At 48.6% G+C, this 17350-nt stretch overlaps 1 protein-coding gene across 1 annotated transcript in view; it reads right to left on the reverse strand.

Moving 5' to 3' along the window:
• The window catches only part of ZFP91 (ZFP91 zinc finger protein, atypical E3 ubiquitin ligase), a 93583-nt gene extending 76601 nt beyond the window's left edge, over positions 1–16982 (reverse strand). Inside the window, exons 1-2 of the mRNA XM_075349150.1 lie at positions 16722–16982; positions 16389–16420 (exon numbers count right to left, since the gene is read on the reverse strand). Of these exons, the coding sequence (XP_075205265.1) occupies positions 16389–16420; positions 16722–16945 (256 nt within the window). The 5' untranslated portion in view covers positions 16946–16982. The remainder of the gene's footprint in view (positions 1–16388; positions 16421–16721) is intronic.
• Between the last annotated feature and the right edge of the window lie 368 nt (positions 16983–17350).

Genomic DNA, 17350 nt, shown 5'->3' on the forward strand with positions numbered 1-17350 from the left:
AAAGCTGGACCACAAATCATATAGGCAGCAATAATGAAAGCCAAATTCATGGTCACCCAGCTGACTCAAACAGATGAATGGAATATTGTATGCAGGGTGACCTTAGGGGATTTTATTTCTGCAAATTACAGCCTAGTAATCCATTTCCCCTGAAACTAACTCAGTCTCATCATTGTGTTCTAGGCTCCTACAGGGAATTCAGACTCATTCAGACGACCGTTCCGTCTGTCCTGGTCAGTTCCTGTTTTTTTGCGGACCTACTGACAGGACCATCTTTTCAATGTCTTTTGTGTAGGATCAGATGGCACATGAAAGCACTTCCGTGTGCATCAGATCCTACAAAAAAAAAAAAAAAAACACATGGGATGCCGTATATCTGTTTTGTTATTATGGAACATGTCCTATTCTGTTCCGTAATAGTGGACCGTGACTCAATACAAGTCAATGGGCCCGCAAAATCCCCTGAAGCCACATGAAAGCACTTCCGTGTGACCTCCGTCGGGTGCCCGTGCAGTCTGTGTCCAGCTCCCGCTCCAGCCCCGCGGCTGCTCGCACGGCAGTGTGTCAGCATCAGCCCGCACGGCAGTGTGTCAGCATCAGCCCGCACGGCAGTGTGTCAGCATCAGCCCGCACGGCAGTGTGTCAGCATCATCCCGCACGGCAGTGTGTCAGCATCAGCCCGCACGGCAGTGTGTCAGCATCAGCCCGCACTGCAGTGTGTCAGCATCAGCCCGCACTGCAGTGTGTCAGCATCAGCCCGCACTGCAGTGTGTCAGCATCTTCCCGCACTGCAGTGTGTCAGCATCTGCCCGCACTGCAGTGTGTCAGCATCTGCCCGCACTGCAGTGTGTCAGCATCTGCCCGCACTGCAGTGTGTCAGCATCTGCCCGCACTGCAGTGTGCGAGCAGCCGCGGGGATGATGAGCGCTGTCGAGAGGAGGTTAGTAAAGATTATTACCTGCGGTGATGAAGTCCTGCACTCCTGACGTCAGCGCTTGTCATTGACTTCTATGCCCGCCGCGTTCTCACATAACCTCTCGCGGGCGGCCTAATACTGTGACTAGCAGTGACGTCGCGGACCGCTCGCGATATTTTGCTTGTGAACGCGGTGGTCATTAAACTCAGTGACAAGCTCTGACGTCAGGAGTGCAGTGGGTTCCATCACCACAGGTAATGTACCTAGCTAACCTCCTGAAGTCAGCGCTGGTTATGCCCTGCAGTGACCTGGCCTGACCTATTGATATTAGCTCAGGTCACTGCACTGCTCTCCCAGCCAATGGGGAACGTTATGTTCTTCATTGACTTGGACAGTGAGTATGGATAGTCGTGGGACCCCCTTATTGGATTACGCCGGACCCGGATTTTTTTTTTCTTTCCAATAAAATAGTTAAAGAAGGAATGTGTTGGGGAGTGTTTTTTCAAATAAAAATGTGTTTGTCATCTATTTTTCTTTCATTACTGACTGGGATAGTGATGTCGGGTACCCGATAGACGCCGTGACATCACTAACCCCAGAGATTGATGCCGGGTCACATTACACAGCTGGTATCAACCCCATATATTACCCCGTTTGCCTCCGCACCAGGGTATTCGGGATGATCCGGGTAAATTTCCGGGACGGTCGCATCTAATGGATGCGGCAATTCCGGCCGGCTGCTGGCAGATATTTTTAGGCTGGGGGGGCTCCCAATGACGTGAGTCTCCTCAGCCTGAGAATACCAGCCAGCAGCAGTGAGGCTTTTATCTTAGCTTGTATCAAAAATGTCACACGGACCATATACTGAACGGGACAGATTTGCATGCATCCGTGGAAAAACAGAACCGTTTTTTGCAGACCACAAAAACGGAACTGTCGTGTGAATGTAGCCTTAAAGAGAGAACAAAAACATTGCATGCACATGGGACTACTGAAGACACTAAGAAAGTTTGGCTTTCCAAGATCCACTTTCTGTAGCTCTCAACATCATACAGAAATAATTTTTATTTAGAAACGTAACAGAGGGCATATGGATCTGACTCTACTGTGAGGAACATTGAAAAATTCTATATTCCAAATATGTCATAGTCCTCTATGACTAAATTGCATTTCTTGTTGGCTATTTCACTTCATGCCAAAGTTTGCTACATTGTATGAAATCATAAAAATGTATTCAAATTCATGAACGTCATACTAAGGAGATATGCTATAAATGAGGGACTCCTTCTCCAGGATTCTCCCACACCTTCAATTGTAAAAGAAAATGAGCAAGACAGTCATCTCACTGATAAGGAAAGGATTTGTATCAAATTTCCAACTATATACATGAGATAGTTGATAACTTGCTGCCACTAGGATTTCGACTGCAAAGACCATCATCTTGAGAATGGGGCTCTATGGAGTGACCTGTTTGCATGGATTGATGGCTCTACATTCCCACCATCGCCCCATTGTCTACTGGACTGCTGAGATAACTGATTGATCCATGGCTATATCTAGCACTACCACAGAAAAACAATCAAGCGGTGGCAGGCATGTGTGACCACCACGCCATGCAGACACACTCAAAAGCCTCATTCTTAAGAATAGTGGGATCCCTAGAGATTAACAAGTTATGACCTATTCTTTGGCTAGGAGATAACTTGCAGCTTTAGTACAAACCATTGAAAGGTAAATGTCTTACTGATCTCAAAAAAAGTAATCCCTTACAATTTTAACTTCATATGGCAGAGTACCAGGAAGCAAGAGCGGATTACTGATGACCCTCCAACCATACTTCATTAATACCAAAAGCCCGGACAACCCATTTAGAAAGCTCATAAATCCAAGAGTATTCCGTCTCTGCCCATCCAGCCTAACTGACAGCTGTGGCTTGTATTAATTCACTGCGAGACTGCAGCAGAAAATGACAGGCGGTAAACACAGGGGCTTGTGAATCAGGCTATGTGGGCAGAGACTCAATTTAAAGGGTATCTGTCAGTAACTCAACCCACCCCCCGAAACCACAATAGGTATGCAGGCCTTTGAAAAGAAATTCATTCACACTTTTATATCTTCTTTCTGCATTCCCAAGTAATAGTCATTTTTACTTATATGCAAATGAGGTTTTAGGTGGCCTGGGAGTGACTTAGGTAGCCACTGCCTCCGGAGGTTATTCCCTACCAGCTCTAGCCTGATTGATAGCTCAGGGTCTCTTTTCCTTATGTCAGATATCAATAAAGCTAAAGAGGCTGGTGCTGCTGGGGAAACCACATGGGGAGGCAGTGGTTACAGCCTAGAATGTATGGGCTCCTTCCAGGTTAGTGGGCGTGACTGGCTTAGTGGGAGTGGCAAAGTTTCGTTCCCCTCCCCCCTCCTGCACCCCCTTTGCCTGAGGGGTCTTACCCCCACATCCTCGCTTCTATTGTAAAGAACTACATGGCCACGTGGAAAAAATATTGTTTATTCTGTCTGAAAGCATCAGGAAGCTTTTCGCCCCCATCACGTGAAAGATATTGCGTCATACCTTGAAGGAGCCCATACAGTCTAGCATTTACCGCTCTGTTACACCCAGAGAACTGAAAGAGGTTGAGCAATCCTTAGGAAAGGTCATCAATGTCCAAGACCCTGCATCACACCGATAAGCTGCTCTATGTGTCGGCAGCGAGAGCAGGGGGCCGGAAATGATCAGCTCCAGAGCTGCCTCATCCTCTGATAGCGGCCGTGGCCGGGTACTGCAAATTTGCCTCTTATTGATTTGAATGGAAGATGGATGTGCAGTACCCAGCCTGTGGCCGCTGTCAGAACACTGGGCAGCTCCAAAACTGTATTTCCTGCTGGCTGCACCCACCACCAAGACCTAGAGCAGCTGATTTGTGGAGATGTGGGTTGTCAGACCCCGGCCTATCAGACATTGACCTTTCCTAAGGATAGGCCATCAATGTTAAAGTAGTGAACAATCCCTTTAAAGACATTTTCCTATGAGCAAAGTTAATTTTAAAGTTGACTACAATCCGTAGATCTTGGAATAATAATAAGTTCTACAATTGGATGAGTTTTAAAAAAAAAAAAAAAAAAAAAATATAAATATGTTTTACCTCAAAGAGAATTATTTGCAATCCTGTACAGTAATGTTTGCATACTTTTTTTTACATCCTCCCTGGCCCAAGGACGTGGTATGATCAGACCATGTCCCTGTACGGTCAGACATGGCCATTTCATATAACACAGCTTGGGGACATACACTGAACAAAAATATAAAACGCAAAACTTTTTCCATGTGCTAAACTCAAAGGTCTAAAGGGCACTTTACATGCAGCGACATCACCAGCGATGTCGCTAGCGATCGCACCCGCCCCCGTCGTTTGTGCGTCACGGGCAAATCCCTGCCTGTGGCGAACAATATCGCTGGTACGTGTCACACGGACTTACCTTCCTAGCGACGTCGCTGTGGCCGGCGAACAACCTCTTTTTTAAGGGGGCGGTTCGTGCGGAATCACAGCGACGTCACACAGCAGCCCGCCAATAGAAGTGGAGGGGCGGAGAGCAGCCGCATTCACATCACTCCCACCTCGTTGCTGGAGGACGCAGGTAAGCTGTTGTTCCTGTGGTGTCACACGTAGCGATGTGTGCAGTCTCAGGAACGACGAACAACCTGCGTCCTGCAACAGCAACGATATTTTGAAAATAAACGACGTGTCAACAATCAACGATTAGGTGAGTATTTTTGATAGTTAGCGGTCGCTCGTATCACACGCAACGACGTCGCTAACGAGGCCGGATGTGAGTCACGAATTCCGTGACCCCAGCTATATCTCGTTAGCGATGTTGTTGCGTGTAATGGGGCCTTAAGATGTTTTCTATGTATACAAAAGACCTTTTTCTCTCAAATATTGTTCAGAAATTGGTCTAAATCGGTGTATTATCTCTTTAGTCGAGATAATACATCCACCTCATAGGTGTGGCATATCAAGATGCTGATTAGACAGCATGATTATTGCACAGGTGTGCCTTAGGCTAGCTACAATAAAAGCGCCACTCTAAAATGTACAGTCTTAGGCTATGTGCCCACGCTGCGGATTTACCGCGGATTTTGCCGCGGATTTCCCGAAAATCTGCAGCAGCGGCACTTCCAAGCCATTTCAATGACATTTTGGAAATGCTGTGTCCATGCTGCGGATTTTTCCGCTGCGGATTTGCCGCGGATTTTGATCCGGAAAAATCTGCAGCATGTCAATTGTTTGGTGCAGATTTGGTGCGGATTTTTGGTTTTGAATGGGGAAAAAAAAAAATCCGCATCAAAATCCGCGGCAAATCCGCGGGTGCGGATTTGCCGCGAAAGTCGCGGATTTTCAGGCAGAAAAATCCGCAGGTACATTCTACCGTGGACACATAGCCTTACAGTTTCGGAGAGGGCCAGGGGTTCAGGAAACAGTCTGTATCTGGTGTGATCATCATTTTCCAGCCTGCCATATGCCCTATACAGTGAAAACTGAGATTATTCAGTGAGAACGTGCCAGACGCCATCAAATGTAATCATTTGCGCTCCCAAGTTGCAGCCAGGTGGAGAACCCAATGAGGACGAAGAACGGCAGATGAGCTTCCCTGTGATGGTTTCTGACAGTTTGTACAGAAATTCTTTAGTTATACCGACCGACTGTTGCAGCAGCTGTCCGGGTGGCTGGTCTAAGGCTATGTCCGCACGTTGCTTTTTACCTGCTTTTTTGCTGCTTTTTCAACTGCAGCGTTTAATGCCAAAATGGTTGTGTTCTGCTTTTCAAGCAAAGTCTATGGGAATTTGGGTTTCTTGTCCGCACTTTGCAGTTCAAACTGCAGCCTTTTTGTTGCAGAACTTTGGTCAAAAACTCAGCTTTGCAGTGCAAAACCCAAATGGCAAAAACAACTGACATGTCAATTGTTTTTGCCATTTGGGTTTTGCACTGCAAAGCTGAGTTTTTGTCCAAAGTTCTGCAACAAAAAGGCTGCAGTTTGAACTGCAAAGTGCGGACAAGAAAACCAAATTCCCATAGACTTTGCTTGAAAAGCAGAACACAACCATTTTGGCATTAAACGCTGCAGTTGAAAAAGCAGCAAAAAAGCAGGTAAAAAGCAGGTAAAAAGCAACGTGCGGACATAGCCTAAGACTATCTTGGAGGTGAAGATGCTGGATGTTGGGGCTGGTGTGCTTAAACATGGTCTGCGTTTGTGAGGCCGGTTGGATACACTGCCAAATTCTCTGAAATGTCTTTGGAGATGGCTTATGGTAAAGAAATAAACAATTCATGGGCAATGTCTAAGGTGGACATTCCAGCAGTCAGCATGCCAACTGCACACTCAATGAAAACTTGCAACATCTGGAGCATTGTGCTGTGTGAAAAATACTGCACATAACAGAGTGGTTTTTTTTCTTGTGGCCACCCTAAGGCTGGGTTCACACTAAGCGACAGCGACGTCGCTGTTACGTCACCATTTTCTGTGACGTACCAGCGACCTTCTAAGTCGCTGTTGTGTTTGACAGCTAAGCAGCGATCATAACAGCCGAAGCAGCGATCATAACGACACGCGTCGCTGTGCTGCAACATGTGCAGAGAGCAGGGAGCCGCGCACACTGCTTAGCGCTGGCTCCCTGCTCTCCTAGCTACAGTACACATCGGGTTAATTACCCGATGTGTACTGCAGCCACATGTGCAGAGAGCTGGGAGCCGGCGCTGGCAGCGTGAGAGCGGCGGAGGCTGGTAACGAAGGTAAATATCGGGTAACCACCTTGGTTACCCGATGTTTACCTTGGTTACAGCTTACCGCAGCTGCCAGATGCCGGCTCCTGCTCCCTGCACATTCAGGATTGTTGCTCTCTCGCTGTCACACACAACGATGTGTGCTTATCAGCGTGAGAGCAACAATAAAAAAACGAACCAGGGCTGTGTGTAACGAGCAGCGATCTCACAGCAGGGGCCAGATCGCTGCTCAGTGTCACACACAGCGAGATCGCTAATGAGGTCACTGCTGCGTCACAAAAACCGTGACTCAGCAGCGATCTCGCTGTGTGTGAAGCACCCCTAAGGCACACCTGTGCAATAATCATGCTGTCTAATCAGCATCTTGATGCCACACCTGTAAAGTGGATGGATGATCTTGGCAAAGGAGAAGTGCTCACTAGGCTATGTCCGCACGCTGAATTTTTGAGGTGATCACAAAAACGCACACTGTGGCAAAAGAAAAAAAAAAAAAAAAGCAGAAAATATGCATGAGTATTTCATGCGTTTTTTGACTACTTGTTTTTTATGCATTTTTTTATCACCAATCAGTGGAAAACGCAAGGAAAAAGCAACATGCTGCATTTCTGTGGTCACCACAAAATGCAGACAAAATACAGGCCACAAAAAAAAAAAAGCAACGTGCGCACAGCAAATCTGAAATCTCTTAGACTTTGCTGAGGAAGGAAAAGCATGCAGTTTATGGTGACCAAAAGGTCACGACAAAATGCACCAAAAAAGCATCCAAAACTGCAGTGTGCACATGAGGCCTATGGTTACATGCGCACGCTGCAGTTTTGTGGTCACAAAAAAACTGCACCTTTGAGACATCAAAACTGCAACAAAAACTGCATCTTGTCCAGGAAAGCCTGGAAATGGGTAAAAAAAACTAAACAAAAAAAGCGCTTTTAATAATGCTGCATTTTTGTCAATTCTGATTTTGATGCGTCATTTTGTGCAAAATAGTGATGGACGGACCAGACTGTAAAGTCTGACCCCTGCGGGTTCAAAGGCATGCGGATTGGGCACTCAGGAAATACATAAAAATAAATTGAAAAAATAATAAAGAGAGCGCGCTATACTTACCTCTCACTCAGTCTCTGCCTGAACCTCACAGCGAACGGTCATGTTTTATGGCCACTTGGTGTCAATTCAGATGTAGCAGTGCTGTAATCGTTGTGGGAACTTGTGTGGATTACGTCGTACCTGCAGGGATGTTTTGTGGGTTAATAAAGTGGTGAAAGAGGGTTTTTTTGTCTTTTATTCCAAATGAAAGGGGTTTTTTTTATGTTTGTGTTTATTTTTTTCCACTAACAGATTAGTAATGGGGGGTTTCATAGACCCTCCCTGTTAGTAATCGAGGGACTGGTGTCAGCTGTGGCCTGCCATTAAACTCTTATATTACCCCGATTGCCACTGTATCAGGGCTATCGGGAAGAGCTGGGAAAAGTTCCGGGACTGTCACATCTAATGGATGCGGCAATCCTGGGTGGCTACAGGCTGCTATTTTTAGGCTGGGGAGCTCCCAATAACCATGGGTCTCACCAGCCTGGGAATACCAGCCCCCAGGTGATAGGATTTATCTTGGTTGGATATTAAAACTGAGGGGGAACGCACGCTGTTTTTTTTAAAACTATTTAAATATTTAAAAAAAAAAAAAAAAAAGCAGCATGCGGTTTTTCCTATTTTGATACACAGCCAAGAAAAGCGCACGACTGGGGGCCGCAGCCTGTAGCCATATGCTTTATTTGTGCTGGGTATGATAATATGGAGGGACTCTACGGCAATTATATATTTTACTGTACGATAGACAGGCTGTCACTCAGCGTGGAGGTGCATCTGACTGCGGAGAAAGCAGTGCATATTCAAGGAAGGTAATGAGTCGGCGGGGGATTGATTTGCAGGTCCGCTCATCATTAGTGAAAAATGGAGGGACAAAATGAAAAAAGAATGAATATGAGGCAGTTTACTTGTCAGACGTTTGTGACAAAAAAACTGCAACATGTGCACAGGAAATCTGAATTCTCATAGACTTTGCTGCGAAGTCAAAAATGAGAACTTTCTGACAACAAAACTGCACCAAAAAACACAGCAAAAACGCAGCGTTTGCATGTAGCCTAACACAGATTTGGACAAATATGTGAATAATATTTGAGAGAAAAGGGCCTTTTGTCTACATAGAAAAAGTCTCACATCTGAGTTCAGCTCATTGCAAATGGGAGCAAAAACAAAAGTGCTGTGTTTATATTTTTGTTCATTGTACATAGGATTATCTTAAAACTGGAACAATTTCTTTAAACACATACAAGTGTGGAAATTATTATTCTAAGATCTATTAATTAAAATTAACTTTGCGGGACAACCCCTTTAATGCCTCATTTGCATGTGAATGAGAATATCAATTACTTGATAATACAACAACAGATCAAAGATATGAAAGGTATGTATTTATATCATACATGCAGTTTGGGAGTGCTGACATTACTATGTAAGACACGCTGTCAGAGTCCAAATAAGGTATACACAGCCATTATGACAGATCTTCACAGTAAGTATACCAGCCTCATCAGGTGTGTGACATCTATTTAGCCCCATAAGTATGCAGCAAATTTTCATTCATCTTCCTCTTTGTCTCATAGCCATAACTTATTTATTTTTCTGTTGAGATAGCTGTATGAGGGCCTACTTTTGTGAGAGGACATGTAGATATGAATGACAACATCCATTTTACTATATACAGTGTAACCTTGGATTACGAGCATAATTGGTTCTGGGAGTGAGCTCTTAAACCAAGTTACTCTTCTATCAAAGCGAATTTTCCCATAGAAAGTAACTGAAAATCAGACAATTCATTCCACAACCCAAAAATATTTACTGTATTTATACAAACTTATTACAGTGATACAAATAATGTACTGTAGTCATGTAATATTATTATTACAGTACAATAATACAAAGAAGGGAATTTTGTTTACTTACCGTAAATTCCTTTTCTTCTAGCTCCAATTGGGAGACCCAGACAATTGGGTGTATAGGCTATGCCTCCGGAGGACACACAAAGTATTACACTTAAAAGTGTTAAGCCCCTCCCCTTCTGCCTATACACCCCCCGTGCTCCCACGGGCTCCTCAGTTTTGGTGCAAAAGCAAGAAGGAGGAAAAAGAATTATAAACTGGTTTAAAGTAACTTCAATCCGAAGGAATATCGGAGAACTGAAACCATTCAACATGAACAACATGTGTACACAAAAAAACAGGGGCGGGCGCTGGGTCTCCCAATTGGAGCTAGAAGAAAAGGAATTTACGGTAAGTAAACAAAATTCCCTTCTTCTTTGTCGCTCCATTGGGAGACCCAGACAATTGGGACGTCCAAAAGCAGTCCCTGGGTGGGTAAAATAATACCTCGTAAGAGAGCCGTAAAACGGCCTCTTCCTACAGGTGGGCAACTGCCGCCTGAAGGACTCGTCTACCTAGGCTGGCATCCGCCGAAGCATAGGTATGCACCTGATAGTGTTTCGTGAAAGTGTGCAGGCTCGACCAGGTAGCCGCCTGACACACCTGCTGAGCCGTAGCCTGGTGCCTCAAAGCCCAGGACGCGCCCACGGCTCTGGTAGAATGGGCCTTCAGCCCTGAGGGAACCGGAAGCCCAGCCGAACGGTAGGCTTCGAGAATTGGCTCCTTGATCCACCGAGCCAAGGTTGATTTGGAAGCCTGTGACCCTTTACGCTGGCCAGCGACAAGGACAAAGAGTGCATCCGAGCGGCGCAGGGGCGCCGTACGAGAAATGTAGAGTCTGAGTGCTCTCACCAGATCTAACAAGTGCAAATCCTTTTCACATTGGTGAACTGGATGAGGACAAAAAGAAGGTAAGGAGATATCCTGATTGAGATGAAAGGGGGATACCACCTTAGGGAGAAATTCCGGAACCGGACGCAGAACCACCTTGTCCTGGTGAAAAACCAGGAAAGGGGCTTTGCATGACAGCGCTGCTAGCTCAGACACTCTCCGAAGTGAAGTGACTGCTACTAGAAAAACCACTTTCTGCGAAAGGCGTGAGAGAGAAATATCTCTCATTGGCTCGAATGGTGGTTTCTGAAGAACGAGCAGCACCCTGTTCAGATCCCAGGGTTCTAACGGCCGCTTGTAAGGAGGAACGATGTGACAAACCCCCTGCAGGAACGTGCGTACCTGTGGAAGTCTGGCTAGGCGCTTCTGGAAAAACACAGAGAGCGCTGAGACTTGTCCCTTAAGGGAGCCGAGCGACAAACCCTTTTCCAGTCCAGATTGAAGGAAGGACAGAAAAGTGGGCAAGGCAAAAGGCCAGGGAGAAAAACCCTGAGCAGAGCACCACGACAGGAAAATTTTCCACGTCCTGTGGTAGATCTTGGCGGACGTTGGTTTCCTAGCCTGTCTCATAGTGGCAATGACGTCTTGAGATAACCCTGAAGACGCTAGGATCCAGGACTCAATGGCCACACAGTCAGGTTGAGGGCCGCAGAATTCAGATGGAAAAACGGCCCTTGAGATAGCAAGTCTGGTCGGTCTGGTAGTGCCCACGGTTGGCCGACCGTGAGATGCCACAGATCCGGGTACCACGACCGCCTCGGCCAGTCTGGAGCGACGAGGATGACGCGGCGGCAGTCGGCCCTGATCTTGCGTAACACTCTGGGCAACAGTGCCAGCGGAGGAAACACATAAGGGAGCTGAAACTGCGACCAATCCTGAACTAAGGCGTCTGCCGCCAGAGCTCTGGGATCTTGAGACCGTGCCATGAACGTCGGTACCTTGTTGTTGTGCCGGGACGCCATGAGGTCGACGTCCGGCACCCCCCAGCGGCAACAGATCTCCTGAAACACGTCCGGGTGAAGGGACCATTCCCCTGCGTCCATGCCCTGGCGACTGAGATAATCTGCTTCCCAGTTTTCCACGCCTGGAATGTGAACTGCAGAGATGGTGGAGGCCGTGGCTTCCACCCACATCAAAATCCGCCGGACTTCCTGGAAGGCTTGCCGACAGCATGTGCCGCCTTGGTGGTTGATGTATGCCACCGCTGTGGAATTGTCCGACTGAATTCTGATCTGCTTGCCTTCCAGCCACTGCTGGAACGCTTTCAGGGCAAGATACACTGCCCGTATTTCCAGAACATTGATCTGAAGCGAGGACTCTTGCTGGGTCCACGTACCCTGAGCCCTGTGGTGGAGAAAAACCGCTCCCCACCCTGACAGACTCGCGTCCGTCGTGACCACCTCCCAGGATGGGGGTAGGAAGGATTTCCCCTTCGATAATGAAGTGGGAAGAAGCCACCACCGAAGGGAAGCTTTGGTCGCCTGAGAGAGGGAGACGTTCCTGTCGAGGGACGTCGGCTTCCTGTCCCATTTGCGTAGGATGTCCCATTGAAGAGGACGCAGGTGAAACTGCGCGAAAGGAACTGCCTCCATTGCTGCCACCATCTTCCTCAGGAAGTGCATGAGGCGCCTCAAGGGGTGTGACTGGCCTTGAAGGAGAGATTGTACCCCTGTCTGTAGTGACCGCTGCTTGATCAGCGGAAGCTTCACTATCGCTGAGAGGGTATGAAACTCCATGCCAAGGTATGTGAGCGATTGGGCCGGTGTCAGATTTGACTTTGGAAAATTGATGATCCACCCGAAACTCTGGAGAGTCTCCAGGGTAGCGTCGAGGCTGTGTTGGCATGCCTCTTGAGAGGGTGCCTTGATCAGGAGATCGTCCAAGTAAGGGATCACCGAGTGACCCTGAGAGTGGAGGACCGCTACTACAGTAGCCATAACCTTGGTGAAAACCCGTGGGGCTGTTGCCAGGCCGAACGGCAGTGCCACGAACTGCAGGTGTTCGTTTTCTATGGCGAAGCGCAAGAAGCGCTGGTGCTCTGGAGCAATCGGTACGTGGAGATAAGCATCTTTGATATCGATCGATGCAAGGAAATCTCCTTGGGACATTGAGGCGATGACGGAGCGGAGGGATTCCATCCGGAACCGCCTGGTCGTTACGTGTTTGTTGAGAAGTTTCAGGTCCAGGACAGGACGGAAAGACCCGTCCTTCTTTGGGACCACAAACAAGTTGGAGTAAAAACCGTGGCCCTGTTGCTGAAGAGGAACAGGGACCACCACTCCTTCTGCCTTCAGAGTGCCCAGCGCCTGCAGAAGAGCCTCGGCTCGCTCGGGAGGCGGGGATGACCTGAAGAATCGAGTCGGGGGACAAGAGGTGAACTCTATCTTGTAACCGTGAGACAGAATGTCTCTCACCCAACGGTCTTTTACCCGTGGCAGCCAGGCGTCGCAAAAGCGGGAGAGCCTGCCACCGACCGAAGATGCGGAGTGAGGAGGCCGAAAGTCATGAGAAAGCCGCTTTGGTAGCGGCACCTCCGGTGGCCTTTTTAGGACGTGACTTAGACCGCCATGCGTCAGAGTTCCTTTGATCTTTCTGAGGCCTTTTGGACGAGGAGAATTGGGACCTGCCCGCGCCCCAAAAGGACCGAAACCTCGACTGCCCCTTCCTCTGTTGGGGTATGTTCGGTTTGGGCTGGGGTAAGGATGTATCCTTTCCCTTGGATTGTTTGATGATTTCATCCAAACGCTCGCCAAACAATCGGTCGCCAGAAATTGGCAAACTGGTTAAGCGCTTTTTGGAAACAGAATCTGCCTTCCATTCCCGTAGCCACAAGGCCCTGCGGAGTACCACCGAATTGGCGGCTGCAACCGCCGTACGGCTCGCAGAGTCCAGGACAGCATTAATAGCGTAAGACGCAAATGCCGACGTCTGAGCGGTTATGGACGCCACCTGTGGCGCGGACGTGCGTGTGGCTGCGTCAATTTGCGCTTGACCTGCTGAGATAGCTTGTAGCGCCCATACGGCTGCGAACGCTGGGGCAAAAGAAGCGCCGATAGCTTCATAGATGGATTTCAACCAGAGCTCCATCTGCCTGTCAGTGGCATCTTTGAGTGAAGCCCCATCTTCCACTGCAAGTATGGATCTAGCTGCCAGTCTGGAGATTGGAGGATCCACTTTGGGACACTGAGCCCAACTTTTGACCACGTCAGGGGGAAAAGGATAACGTGTATCCTTAAGGCGCTTAGAAAAACGCTTATCTGGACAAGCATGGTGATTCTGGACTGCCTCTCTGAAATCAGAGTGGTCCAGAAACATACTCTGTGTACGCTTGGGAAACCTGAAACGGAATTTCTCCTGCTGAGAAGCTGACTCCTCCACCGGAGGAGCTGAGGGAGAAATATCCAACATACGATTGATGGACGCAATAAGGTCGTTCACTATGGCGTCCCCGTCCGGAGTATCAAGATTGAGAGCGGCCTCAGGATCAGAATCCTGATCAGCTGTCTCCGCATCATCAACCAGAGATTCCCCCCTCTGAGACCCTGCACAATATGATGATGTCGAGGGAAAATCTAAGCGAGCTCGCTTAGTCGGTCTGGGGCTGGGGTCTGTGTCAGAACCCTCAGCCTGGGATCCATGAGATACCCCGGGAGGACATTGTTGGTCCAGCTGAGGTGGGCCAGGGAACAAAGATTCAACAGAGTCCCTGTGCTGAGATACCGGCCTGGACTGCAAGGCTTCTAGTATCTTAGCCATAGTCTCAGAGAGTTTTGCAAACTCCGTCCCCATCACCTGAACAGTGTTAGCAGGTGGCTCCCCCTGGGCCCCTCTTAGCAGAGGCTCCGGCTGAGTAAGTGCCACAGGGGCCGAACAGTGCACACAATGAGGGTCAGTGGAACCTGCCGGTAGCGGGGTCGTACATGCGGCGCAGGCAACATAATAAGCCTGCGTTTTGGCACCCCTGCCTTTCGTGGGCGCCATGCTATTATCTTCCCTGAGTAACACAATAGGGTATATAGCCAGAAATCAACTGTGCACCATACAGTGTAAAACATATATACCATAAACATATAATGTTACACTACTGCACAATGGGGCTAGCACCACAGGTGCTGCTTACCACCCGCCTAAAGCGGTTGTGAGGCCACCAGAGTCCCTGCCTGGGTCTCCCAGACTTTGTCCCCCTCTGCAGCGTCCGAGGAGCTGACAGGAATGGCTGCCGGCGTCCTGAGGAGAGGAGGGAGCCGTGGGCGTGACCCAGAAAGAGCAGGAACTGGTGCCCGCACTGTGCACAGTGAGAGGGGTGGAGTATGCAAAGCATGCTCCAGCCCTCAGTGCTGCTCGTTCTGTGCAGCGTCCCGCCCTTCCCCTGCCTGTCAGGGCTGTGGGCGGGAGGAAAGGAAACTAGGCCGCAAAAAGCCGGGGACTCTAGTAATAAACGCGGCCGCCGTAAAAGCGCGGCCGGCGTGAAAGTCCCCGGCGCACTACAAGTCCCAGCCGCGCCGCAGTGTTTCCATGGCCGCAGCGGTCAGTGCGGCAGTCCCTATACATAAACACACTCAGCAACGCTGAGTGTGTAATGGCACATATTAACCCGGTCAGCGCCGTGGTCCCCGGTGCACTAGCACACCCAGCAATGCTGGAGTGTTGCTGTGCGCTGTCCCCACAGGGATACAGAGTACCTCCAAGTAGCAGGGCCATGTCCCTGAACGATACCCGACTCCTATCCAGCAGGCTCCACAGGAGTTGTGGATGAAGCACAGTCTCAGTGCCTGGAGACCGATAGGATCCCACTTCGCCCAGAGCCCTGAGGGGGATGGGGAAGGAAAACAGCATGTGGGCTCCAGCCTCCGTACCCGCAATGGATACCTCAACCTTACAACACCACCGACAAGAGTGGGGTGAGAAGGGAGCATGCTGGGGGCTCTATATGGGCCCACTTTTCTTCCATCCGACATGGTCAGCAGCTGCTGCTGACCAATCTGTGGAGCTGTGCGTGCATGTCTGACCTCCTTCGCACAAAGCAAAAAACTAAGGAGCCCGTGGGAGCACGGGGGGTGTATAGGCAGAAGGGGAGGGGTTTAACACTTTTAAGTGTAATACTTTGTGCGGCCTCCGGAGGCATAGCCTATACACCCAATTGTCTGGGTCTCCCAATGGAGCGACAAAGAAATACCGTACAGTAAAAAACCTAAAACAAATTAAACTGCACGTTAGCTTACAATAGAATTGTTGGTGTGCGGGAGGTACTATAGAGAGAAAAAATGATGTATAAATAGGACAACCTTTATTCTAATACAATACACAAAAAAACAGACCCCAAATCTATTTCCCCCAAAATAAGGGCAGAACTAAGCCAAATGTGGGGTAGGAACACTGCACAGGTCATTAAATTACAGTATAAGCAATGTGCTGCACTGGTTATCAGAAAGAAAGTACAGTACTGTATCCACAAATGGAAATTGCTATATAGTATATACTGTACTGTACAGTGGTATACAGTATACAGCACATATGTACAGAAAGTTACCTCCAGAGGGGTCAGAGCGCAGTGAAAGGACGGAACTGGAAGTGTGCTCGGTGAGTATTTGCTCTTTTGGAAAGCAGTGCTCTTAAACCAAGTTCCACATTTTTAGAAAGCTTTGCTTGTCTTGCAAAACGCTCTCAAACCAAGTTACTCTTAATCCAAGGCTCCACTGTAATGTGAAAAAGTTCCCAGTTGAATGAAATGATAAAAAAAAATAAAATACAAAAAAAAATAATCTGACGGAATCCCATTACCAGGAGAGCACTGCAGAGGGAATGGGAGAGGCAGCACTAACACGGCTCACGTACCTTTATTCGCTAACATGTCTTCCTCCAGGAAGCTGTAAATGGAAACAATGGTGTTAATTCACATCCCACAGTGCAGATATCCTATCACCCCCCGATTAGCAGTGTCACCCCAGAATATGGGGATCCCCCTGGCCTGGGCCGACCCTGCCATGCCCCATATGCAAATCTGCACTACAGCCCCGCCCAATATGTTAATTAACTCCGACCACGCCCACGACAACTTTTCAGCTTGCTTTCACACAAGAGTGGAGTCCCTGCGCCTCCCTTTCCACTACACTGTGGTGGAGACTCCAGAGCAGACCCCCTACGCCCCCCTGCCATGACGTCATTCACCTGTGCCTGCCCCCAAGGCCTAGCTCCTCCTCCTCCTCAGGCATTTCCCGGCGGCTTCTCCTCCTCCGCGGACACTCCGCCTTCCTTCGGCGGGAGGAGCCCCCAGACACAATCTCATCTTCCATAGCCGCCCCCTCGGCCCCTGCAGCCCGCTTCGGGCGGCCCCGCGGCTCCGGCCCTCCCGGCATCCGTCCGTCAGGCAGTTCGCTCTCTGTATGATGCATTGCGCAGGCGCGGAGCTCCCCCTCCGGGTCAGCGCTCTTACGTCACTTAGTGTGCACACCCCTTTAGCTTACGGCTTTTCGGCTTGGGATCGACTGCGCTTGAGCGAAACACGTACTGCCTTCCTTGCGACGCACTGCGCATGCTCAATATTTTCAATGTCGCGAAGCTTGAGCTGTGTTGCAACCACTATGTGCAGTAACTAACAAGATCATTGGTCAGTCGTTAAGAGGGGTGGGGAAAAGAGAAAAAACCATTACGCATGCTCTGTTAGTCTGAACTATGCGCTTTGGCTTCTGGGGGTTGTAGTTTCATGAAAGTTTCAGCAGGTTTTTTTTTTCGAAATCAACTTTATTGCAAATGGGCAATACACGGAATTTTAAACATGCGTTGCGTATTAAAAACGA

This window comes from Anomaloglossus baeobatrachus, chromosome 5 (assembly GCF_048569485.1).
Source record: "Anomaloglossus baeobatrachus isolate aAnoBae1 chromosome 5, aAnoBae1.hap1, whole genome shotgun sequence".
Lineage (NCBI taxonomy): Eukaryota > Metazoa > Chordata > Amphibia > Anura > Aromobatidae > Anomaloglossus > Anomaloglossus baeobatrachus.